The 11895-nt window shown below is 42.7% G+C and overlaps 1 protein-coding gene across 10 annotated transcripts in view; it reads right to left on the bottom strand.

Moving 5' to 3' along the window:
- Positions 1 to 4311: 4311 nt before the first annotated feature.
- LOC310938598 (calcium/calmodulin-dependent protein kinase type II subunit beta) overlaps positions 4312 to 11895 on the bottom strand; it is a gene marked incomplete at both ends in the record, with an annotated part of 75001 nt that continues 67417 nt past the window's right edge. For all 10 annotated transcript variants that reach the window (XM_083903130.1, XM_083903123.1, XM_083903125.1 and 7 more), the window contains 3 exons: positions 4312 to 4547; positions 4654 to 4748; positions 6969 to 7044. In XM_083903130.1, the coding sequence (XP_083759256.1) occupies positions 4312 to 4547; positions 4654 to 4748; positions 6969 to 7044 (407 nt within the window). The remainder of the gene's footprint in view (positions 4548 to 4653; positions 4749 to 6968; positions 7045 to 11895) is intronic.

Raw genomic sequence — 11895 nt, 5'->3', positions numbered from 1 at the left:
CGAGTTGAGAAGCCATTCTTTCAAAGTCAGCTGTGACATACGACTACAACTGGAAAAAAATAAGCTATGTTCCGAGTACATCGGAGGTCGGACGTCAGGGTTGATGAGGTTGCTCCAATTTTCCAAGTTGGAAGGCCAATGTGAGGAAAACTGAGAAATTCTGACTTCCATTTACAACTGGAATGCCCGACCCAGGTCATCTGTTTCTGTGTTGTAATTTTTTTTCTACCTGGTTTTATTTACCAGAAAAGAAAAAAATCAATTTATCAACTGTAACAGTAAGAACCAACCAAGTACGCACCATGCATTGTTTTGTTTTTTTTGTTTTTTTTTAAGAATTGTGAATCCCCTTAATGTGGTACATGCCTGGCAATTTTCCCAGGAGTTGGTAGAAGCGGCAAGAAAGCTGTGCTTCAAGTGATTTTTTATCACAGCACGTAATGTATGATATTATGTAGATATCATCCTGCGTGATGTAAACTCTGATTATCTCCTACTCAGTGCCTTTTGAGAACCACTCTCTCACTCTCACAGCGCGTTCTATTTGTAGTTGGTAACTCAAAATGTCCAAGGTCAGGCGGCGTACCTATGTCAGGAACGCTCCCTAAACCTGGATTTCCAACTTGGAAACTTATAGCGACCTCAGCACCAACATGGGAATTCAGAATGACTGCCACCATATAAACATGGCTACTTTTTTTTTTTTTTTTTACATTTAATAGCACTTTTGTCATATTTGTTTCACAGATAAATCAGTAGTACATCTGTAGACATGTCACTATGCTGTTTGTGTACACAAAATATTAGAGCTTTTTTTTTTCCAACTGTTTAAACGGAACGCGGTGAGTTGGTTGTGACATCACTTCCGGTTTCTGAAGTGAATGGGACGCAGTATTAACCACATTCATAACTAGTAAATGGCTATCATCACCCTTACTGGTAGTTAAAACGGCATCATGTTACATTTTGTCTGATATGCAATAATATTAATATTATTATTAACATTATTATATTATAAACAACATTAGACGGTAAACAAATTAATGTCATTTTCAAAAACATGCACTCACTTGTTTGCAGAAATGTATTCTTTTTAAGACTGGGTTTGTTCAAAAGAAACTGGACACACTGATGTCATTCACCATCTCCACCTACATCCTTATGTACTACACTATGATATGAACACAAAAAATAGTTGATTCAATTAAAAAGCCTGGAAAACAGAGGCAACAGAGTATAACTCACCAGCAGTTCAGTCCATGAGGAGAAAAAAAAACACCTTATACAACTTATACCAGCGTGTTCACTTGGAATATCATGCAATTAAATACCACCTATAGCATAAATCTAAGTCACCACAAAGAAACTGGAAACGTACATAAACAGTGTCGATACTAGGAGATCGACCATTGTCATAATTTCAGTAGTTAACTTGCGATGTTCGGTACATAGAGGATGGGTTAAGAACCACAGTAATGTGTTAGCATGCTGCATGGTTTGCATGGTTTTCACGGTCTCACAGAGTGGCTCAGTGGTGAACACACAGAGGAAGAGGGGGTGGTGGAGCTTCAGGGGTCAAATACACTCCAGAGGAAAGAGAAACAAAAAAAAACAAGCCTGTTGAACAAGAAGGGGATAATTAAATACACCCACTGCTCTCTCGCTCTGTGAGACACGTGGCACTGATTGTTCAATTCACACAGACAGCCTTAGTCGTGCAGGGAAAAACAGCCACTGGTAAGAAGAAGGAACAAGTACAGGAATCATGCTCGTCGTTAAAAAAAATGCACAGCAGGAGGAAAAGGTTTAGAATATAGAATATACTGTACAGTTGAAAGAGCACAACGACAGACTGCAGCCATGATAATACTAGAGTGAGGGCGTAATTAACTTCATGTTGGAGACGACAACTTCAGCGGAGGGTGTAAGGTGAGGAGGTGTCCCCCCCCTGTATTGCAGTGTCAGACTGCAGCCTGACACAAGACAAGACACAGGCTAAAGAGTTTCCCTTTGTTGTTAGCAGACTGATGTGCCCCCTATGGTTGAGGTCGTGGGGGAGACAGAGAGAGAGAAGAGTGAGGTGGATGTGCGGAGTGCAGGAGGAACAATTCTGGAAATGGGACTCCTCGGTCCTTTCGACTCACCCTCCGCATCCACCTCCGCCTCTCTCTCATCACTGAGTCTCACTGTCTTTGATTATCCACTTGTTCTTTATCCGCTTCTCTCAACGTCCTCCTCTTCAGTCTCACATACCTGGGAAGAAATGTTTTAATGTTTTTAACTTTTAATATAATTCACAAAGATTCCTTTTTTTGTGTGACAAACATGGGGAAGGATGGATTATTATGAAGCCATTATGCCATATGTTCCAGTGACATTTTGTACTTGTCTGCTGCCCATGTTCTTCAAGCTTTCAGTTTCTCTGCCCCCTCTGCATGGAATACCCTCCAAACTGAACTAAAATGATCCATCTTGAAAGACTGATAACATTGAATAGTGCCTGTGTTCTTAATGGTTACTGCAGCCATAACTCCTGCACTTTATTTCCTTGCACTTGTATATTTCAACGTTTGTTTTGTAACTGTTATCTCCCTGTTTTTATTATCTATGACATGTGCTGCTGCCTTTCTTGGCCGGGTCACCCTTGTGAAAGAGGTCTTGATCGCAATGGGTCTTTTATCTAGATAAATAAAGGCTAAATGAAAAAATTAACACCATATTTTAATGGGGCCCTTCGATCATACCGCAGTTCGTGGTAACTGTCAGCTGAATATGTCTGTGGTTGTGGTATTTGTATCATCTTATAACTAACTGACAACCTAATAACTTGACTGACAAACGGATCGTAATAAATAATCGTGACGTAAATGTGTTCTTCTTCTTCTTTTTTGGAGTTGACAGACTGGACACAGCTTTAGCGTTATTCTGCCCCCTACAGTCTGAAGACGTATCTGCATTTAAGGGGAGTCCCATTTCTAAGTGACAAAATAACCCTCAACACTTGGGTTGAGCTTGAGGGTTAAGATAGGAATTGGAATTGGCCCTATGTTATCCACCCTGATGTCTTTAGCGCAACCTTTTAAGCTGGAGCTGTGGATTTGTCCATAAATGCTATGATACACTTTATTATCTGTGACTCAAGTTTGCAACATTTTGTCACCATTATAACTTCCACCAAGGAAGTTATGCTTACTGCAGGTTGGTCCTTCTCTGCCCTACAGTTTTTGACAGATCAGAATATTTCATAATGGGTTTGAATGTTGGTAACTTAGAGGCCACATTATACTTCTCCGACTGCGTAATGCGTTATCCGACTGCGTAACCACGGAGACCCCTCGAGCCTTCATACTTCTGCTTCGTGGTGACGGATACACACTGCAATTTTTTCGCCCGATCAGTAGGGCTCGCTGCGCAAGGTTGTTGTGCTCTTGGCTACAGTGAGCAATGGCGTCTGAGAGAGAAAGACTGTTGTTGTTGAAACAGTGGCCGTTTCTCACTTTTCTGTGTCACGGAACGCAGTTTTAAGATCATTTGAGGCGAAAAATTTGCCATTTAATGTGCTGTGTGTACTAAGATATGACGTATTTATAGTTTGGCAGCAACGTTGTTGGCAGTGATCAGCTCCGCCTCTGTGGACGCTCGGTGCGCACTGTGAGCCGGCACAGAGCAGCCTATCTCAGCCTGTCCTGAGGAACCATCGCAGCTCTTGCTGTCTCCGTTGTCCCTTGACGGAGTGACGGACACTTTCGTCACTTTTTGACAATATTTCGTGCAGTCGGAGACGACGCAGAGGCACAACTGGGCTTGACATCACACAATGCTCTCAAATCCTCAAGAAATCCCAAACGTTTATAATGAGCAAAAGTGTAAAATCAGAAATAATATCTCATCTCATCCTGTCGACCTGTCCAGGGTGTGACCCCGCCTGACCGTGTAACACTATAAGCAACATAAATTATAAATTTCATAAATTGGGAGAACGTGGACTTTAAAGCTAAATCCTCTGCATGTACTGTAAAATGTAATAATTTAATTTTACTTAGAAATTATTTCAATTTTCATCAGTCTTGACCAATCATGCATTTTCTTTGATTACTGGGATTTGTCCTATTTATCTTCCATTTTTAGTTCCAGGTCATACTTTCCACAGAGGTCACAGAGGTGGTTTTAACATAAACACAACTGTGGATGTGAATGTACATAGGGGAATAGGAAGCGGAACACGGTGAATACAACCCAGCCCTCACAACCTCCTGTGGCTGTAGGATTATTATATATTGTGTAACTATGTTACTGTTATGTTTTTGTACCTCATCCCTGCAGCGGGGCAGCAGGAGCACCTGAGCAGTGAAAATGGACATTTTGCCACCGGCTCTCCCTGCGGTGCCACACCCTGGTCTCTTCTGATTGGCTGGAGCGAGGCCGGCCCTGCCCGTCCACAAATTGCGTCAGGCGAATGTACGCAATGCAGGCCGCGTCGTCTCCGATCATGTGCACGTGAGGGTTGAGGATGGTGGTATGGATGGGTTTGCTGTTCTTGGAGAGGACTGACGGAGGAAAACAGGAGAGTTTCAGATTCAGAACTTGATTCAGCTTTGAAATTCACCACCAACTCAAGTGGGTTGAAGACAGATTGTAATGTGGTCGTCTTACGATTGTCAAAGTAAAATCTGTGGAAGTCCATTCCCTCAACCAGGTTTCCCAGCCCCTCCGGTTCAAACGAGGTCAGACCAGGGTCACAGATCTTCCTGTGGAAACAAGGAGGGTGAGCTCAGACTAGACTTTCCTCAAATGACGTGAATGTTTTTAGTTACATGGTAAATGGTCTGACTTTATATAAATCACTTCAATTCATTTGAATCACACCAAATCACAACATACATTATCTCAAGGCACTGAAAAAAAACGTTATAATATTATAGAGAGAAGAGAAACCAAACAATTCAGACAATGAACAAACACTAGCGAACTGCTCCTCTGCTCACCCCCTCCCTTTCCTGAGAGCTACGGTATCCTCAGCCGCTCAAATGTCGTCCTCGTCGTCTTTCTCCGTGTCAGCAGATGAGGTTCTCGTATTTATTCAGACAACGTAAGGGAGGTGGAGAGGGCGAGGACGAGGGAGAGCTCTTCGTGGCCGCGGTAGAGCTGTCAGAAGCCGGCGAGGGAGAGGGCGAGCTACCGCGGCCGTAGCAGACGAAGTGGAGAGAGTGGAGGAGGGACTTTGCTACAAGTAAAGTGACGCTTGATTTGTTCTCTTGGGTTTGTCCTTACAGGCTCCAGTAGAAACATGGCTTCTCGCTGCTAACAGTGGCAATCAACAGCGGCCCGTGACCATGTTATTTTACATGACTTTTTGAAACACTACAAAAGTGAAACAAAAACTATTATGCAGCGACTAGACAATGCAGGAGCACATAATATGTATAACAAAGTGGATTTTGGGTCATATAAACCCATATATACTACACAGTGTCCCTTTAACTGGGCCACACGGTTGGTATCGTGGTTAGCACTCTTGACTTTGTAGCAAGAAGACCTGGGTTCAAGCCGTGGTTGGTACATGGAGTTTGCATGTTCTCCCCGTGTGTGTATGGGTTTTACTGTCCAGTACCCCGCCTATCGCCCTATGTTAGCAGCACACCCTGTGACCCTCCTGTGGATGATAATGCGGTAGAAGATGGATGGACTTTAAAGGTCCCATATTATACCCTATTAACCCAAGTTAAACTAGGTCCTGGTGCCCTAATGAACAGGTCTGTGTCCTGCTTTAGTCAAAATATCATAAGGATGAAGCACAATAGCAGTTCAATAACCCTGCCAAAACAGCCTTTTTCAGAACGCTCGGTTTTGTATCTGGTCATGTGAATGAGACCCAGGTAAACACACACCCACTGCTTCCAGGGGAGTGTCGATCTAACTTACTATCCACAGCCATACTGTCACTACTTATCACCTATTGTCATGCAGCGTCGTCCCAACCCCCGCTCCATATACCCCATAGTAATGTCCGTTTACCCGTTGTTACTGTGTTTCATTGAATGCATAGAGTGACCACGATTTTGGCTTCTCGCGATCATAAAAACATTAAAATCGAAGAAAAACGATTACTGCGCCGCACGGCGTGTATGTAAATTCCTATGCTAGAAAAATGCACCAGTGTTAATGCGGCTGCAAGTGACGTGTGTGGATCAATAATGAGGAGAGAACGTGGAAACACGACAGAAAGGAAGCCTTTGGTTGAGAAGAAATGTAGGACAACATCTACATCTTTCTGCAGTGCTTTCAAACGCGTGCTCTTCATATTATTGATCCACACATGTCACTCGCTAACTGCAGGCACGTAACTGGTGCGTTCAAGGTGTTTTTCTAGCATAGGAATTTACATACACGATCAACAACAAAGGGCTTGTGAAGCTTGTGAACATTTTTTTCATAAATAAAATATATGCACTGGACACAAAAATCCTCTGAGGCTGGAAGTTTGTGTAAAACACTGTGCTCCGCTGTGCAGCCACTCTTCCTCCCTCGCCTGCACTCTCGTATTTCACCGGGACAAGGAGGAGCTACGGTGCTACTAAAAGATTAAAACAGTTGATTTTGCACAATAGGGGACCTTTAAATTAATCATTTTGACTTTGTAACTAAAATTATTATATTATAATATATTATTATAACTAAAATTTAACATGTCCATTAACATTTCTAGCCCCCTCTCCTCCATCTGCCAAGCATTAATCTTAATTGTGTGCAGAGTATAGATAGATAGAGAGCAAGAGATAAAACAATGACTGTAATTACTCTTTAATCTTTTAATACAAAGACAAAGCACATCAGCCCGTCGATCAGATGAAGGCTGCTGTATGGCTGACAGAAAGCTTTGGGATCACACAGCCCCTGCAGCTCAATACTTTCCGGTTTACAAAACATGAAATAGTGACATTATGGAAGTGGTTGGAATCAAAACTCACGCATAGGCCTCGAAGTCCCCGCTGTTGACTGCTTCGATTAGCTGCTCTGTGATCTTGATGATCTCCTGTTTGCGAGCTGTGGAGATAAAAAAAAAAAAAAGGACTCAGCATTAGTAGAATGTGAAATAACAAAGCACGGACGCTCTCCCTGCTCAAAGGTCAAGGGTCAACATTCAAACGCACCGGACAGCTTGTTGCTCATCGTTGGTCACCTCTCCGTCATTCCAGTCTCTCTGAGTGAAATCTCCCTCACATGTCCATGACACAGGTTGTCTTGTTTCCCCTTTTACTCACAGTAGCACAACCGATCCTCACCTACAGATCCCTCATGTACAAAAAATGCCACTTTGTGCAGTCACTCTCTCCACCTCTGTCCACCATGGCTTCTGTTAGCAAGTCTGCCCAAGCTCATCACGCTATTCTTGTCCCAGCTCTCTATCAGATTTAGCGTGCCCTCTTTCCCTCGTTTCCTCCTGACACTGAGAGAAGGAAGGCTTAGCTTGCTCTGATTCTCTCTCTCTCTCACTCTCCCTCCCTCTCTACCTCATCTCACTCCATTTGAATTCTCCTTTTAATTGACCTCATAAGCTTTTGGTCAAATAAAGAATAACAGAATACAAAAAGAAAGAAAAAGAGGGAAAATTATTTCAATCATCACCTGTTGATCTCAGCCTTTTTCAGTATACACCTTTTTTTATGTTCAATCAAAGGTCATTCCTTGTTCATTGTGTGGCAAGATCATTATTGTGTGCATTCATGTCTATTGCTGATGTTTACTTTTTTTTTTTTAAATAGTCTCTGTAACTCATCTCAAAGGATGGCAAAAATAGACAGGAATGTGATAATTTGAGGCCAATGAGTGTACTGAATGTAGAATATTTACATCTATAATCGCCAGACATCTTCAAAATAGTTTGCCCCTTAGTCACTGGATTCACCAGAACCAGGATATAAAAGGGAAGTTGCATACTTTGTATTTGGAGATGATGTCTTGGTACATTTTTACATTTTGATGGGAGTACGCTAAGGCATGATGGGAGTACGCTAATGTTGGGCCCTAAAAGCATGTGGCTGTAATCTATTGTTCTCTGACTAAGGCCTATATTCATGATTTGAAGCCTGAATTTGAGTTTCACAATCGGTAACCCCCAAACTCCTTGGTGTTTATGACCGGAGAGCCCCCCAGGGGGTAGCAGGCTCCTTTAAGTCTCATTGGCCGTCTCTGTTTTATGACCCCCGACTGGTCAGCCATATAAAACCAAGAGACACTCTTTCTTCGCTCTTTCCCTTTTTTCCTCTTCTCCTGGTTGCTCTTCTCCTTACTGCACTGGTTCCTGCTCTGGGCCCCTGGCCCTCGGGCCACGCGGCTCCGGCCGTGCCCTCCGACATGCGACACTCCCATGCAGCACGAACTATGCGCCTTTTGAAGAAGCCGCCCGCATCTCTCCATACCTGACGCCCGCTCTGCAGCGTCGCGCTCTGCAGGTATCCTCCCCTGCTGTGAACGAGCAGGCAGATCACGTGGTGAGACAATGGCTGTTTAAACGTCACGACTCACAGACTTGGCCTGGCTCCGCCTTTGTCAAGTCTGTGTGGTTTAGACTGCCATCAACTTACACGCTATCCTGTTTTTCGGTCACAGAACACGCTGGACTCGAAACCACCCTCTGTGTCTGCACGCAAGATCAATCGTGTACTCCCGCTTTCTCTCTCGCTCATTCACTAACTCTCTCTCTTTCATTCACAAATGAAAGGTCTCGCGCTCCTACAGCCATGCTGTCGCGTGTTGGGTCTAAGATCAGCAGCCTGATGTTAATGTGTTTTGGCGCCATCATTTTCATTACTGTATAATTGGGATATCTTTGATATAGTCAATAACAGTGATTATTTAGACAGATTTTGAAAGGCATAGATTGATTGTCTTTTCCCTGATTTCAGGGTGGTGCCCCGATCTAAAGTTAATTAATTATTAAACGAATTAATTAATGTTTATTACTTTCTATTTTTATCAATCAAATTATTGCCACTATTGTTGAACCACAACATAATGGTGCCCCGTGCAAGGGTTTTAAAGAAAATTAATAACAAAATTACTTATTAAAAATAATTAATCATTTGTATTAATATTTTCTGACCAATTACAGGTTGGATCACAACCCTAATGACGTGCGCTGGCGGCCAACGTATTTGACCAACGCCAATGTTAGCTTCGGGTTTAAACCATGGATTTGTAAATCAATGGCAAAAGTGAATACAGTAACCTGAAAAGTATGATGTAATTAAAGATTAAAATGATCAATAAAAATGGTTTATTTAATTGACCGTGGCTATTACTTTATATGTGTTACAGGAATCATGTTGTTTTTTGTCTGATTTACCTTATATAATTATCTAATTATTATTAGGAACAATAACAACGTGTAGTTTTATAATTCCCGATTCTTTTCACTCATTTTATCTTAAGCTCTAATTTGCGTGTTCATCACATTTAACAGTAACTTTATGAACCGATAGTGACGATAAGACAAACAGCCTCCCCGGGAATCAGTGGTGAAGTGACCGCAGGTCTCAGTGCATCACACGGTCACAGCCAGTGTGCGAAATATCCATTAATAATCGGGGGGGGTCCCCATCTCCAATTTGTTGCGCAATACTGTTTCACCACCCCAGGTGCCACCCTGCAGTATTGGCTATCTTCCCTGTCAGATGTGGGCTTGTGTGGGCCTTTTCCACTGCGCCATTTGGAAAGCAATTTTTAAAGCATTAAAGTTGCCATATGTAAGAATGTGGCCAAAAACGGTTACTACATTCAAATTCAAAATATCGAGGTCTTTTAGGTTTCGTTTTCTGGCGTAACTGGCAACCTGGTGGTTGGTAGAATAGCCAAATATGTACCCACAAAAAATATTAGTGACCCACGCTTTAATTGTCAGTCAGGTGAATTGTTGTGCTGCCGTTTGGTGTAATGCTGGAGTGGGAGAAATAAGTAGACTCCAGGCTGCACAAAATAAGGCTGCAAGAATTATTCTTAGATGTCCAAATGATACTCCTATTGAAGAGCGGTACAAAAAACTAGAGTGATCATATATCAGGGATATAATAGCTAGAAATGTTCTTAAATTATTTTATAACTTGCATGTTAAAAAGAAGCCAAAACTGTTGATGAGCAGATTCCAGTAGGTAAAAGACAGACATTTAGTAAGCACAAGAGCAGCTAGCACAAGTGATTATGTTTCACCCAGGACTAGGCTTGTAGCTCGTAAAAGGATGTTTTGTTTTCAGACTGTAAAGCTATGGAATTGTTTTCCTGATCTCACTAGGAGTTTACCAGAAAAACATTTTAAACAAAACATTAGGAGTATTTTCTAAGAAGTATTTGAACTATTTTATTGTAATTGCATGATTGTGATTGAGTGTATAGTTTTTATGTAATATTATGTATGTTTTTTTAGGTTTGTGTCTGTTTTATATTGTATTGTGTTTCATTTATACTGTATTGTGTTTGTATTGTATTATGTAATGTTTTATGCTATGGACTCTTGGAAGAATAGCACAATTGGGCTAAAAGAGATCCAAATAAATAAATAAACAAACAAACTGTCTCATTCACCCACTCTGCCACAGGTTCACTCCCGAATTACAAACAATCAAAACCCGGTCGCCGCCTGGACACCAGAACTGGACTCACGATTCACAAGGACATGTATCACCACATCCTACGCTACAAAGATGCTCTCTCTACAGCCAAATCAACTTACTACGCCAACATAATCACCTCCAACAAAAGAAACACCAGAGCCCTCTTCTCCACCCTCAACAACATCCTACGACCCCCTGATACTCTCGCCCCTCATCTGCTCTCCACTGCCCACTGTGACACTCTCATGTCATTTTTCAATTCCAAAATCCAAGACATTCACCAACAACTGTCTCCTCCAACCAACCAACACCACTCCATCCTACCCTACTCCTGGGTTCCCCCCACTCCTCCTCCTGTCCTGCTTCACCTCTTCCACTGCTACCGACATCTCAAACCTAATCTGCATATCAAAACCATCCACCTGCCACCTTGATCCCCTTCCGACCCCTCTTGTTAAAAATTGTCTGCATTCCCTGGTTCCTCTTATCATCAACATCATTCACTCCTCCCTCCCCTCTGGTCTTGTCCCATCCTCCCTCTGCTGCTGCAATAACTCAAGTATTGAAGAAACCTGGTTCAGACCCCACCAACCTGAATAACATCTACCCCATCTCCAACCTCCCTTTCATCTCCAAAATCTTAGAAAAAAACAGTTGCAGCGCCGGTCCACCTTCATCTCACCAACAATATTGTCTATGATCAATTCCAATCCGGCTTCAGACCCTCCCAGAGCACAGAAACTGCCCCCGTCAAAATCACAAACAAACTACTTCTGGCAGCTGACTCTGGACTCCTCACCATCCTCATCCTCCTAGATCTCACTGTAGCATTTGACACCATCTACCATCCCATCCTCCTCACTTGGTTTCTCTGGCACCTGTCTCACCTGGTTCACCTCCTATCTTTCCAACCACCTCCACTGTGTTCATATCAAGCACTACATATCCCAGTCCTCCCCGGTTACATGTGGTGTTCCCCAGGGCTGTGTCCTCGGGCCCCTCCTATTCCTAATCTATCTCCTCCCCCGCTGCCATATTTTCATAAAATTCAACTCTTTCCACTTCTATGTGAATGACACCCTCTACATCACTGACTGCAGACCCTCCCACTCCAGTAACACCATCATCACATTTGTGGACAACACAACCGTAGTGGGAGTAATCACGGGGGAAGATGAGTCTGCCGAGAGGAACGAGGTTCTGAAACTGTCTGAGTGGTGCTCAGCTAACAACAGGTCTCTGAACACCACGAAGACAAAAGAAATCATCCTGGACTTGAGAAAACACA

Source organism: Microchirus variegatus (assembly GCF_963457635.1).
Source record: "Microchirus variegatus genome assembly, chromosome: 16".
Lineage (NCBI taxonomy): Eukaryota > Metazoa > Chordata > Actinopteri > Pleuronectiformes > Soleidae > Microchirus > Microchirus variegatus.
Note: the sequence above shows the minus strand (reverse complement) of the source record. Positions and strands in the feature narration are given on the sequence as shown.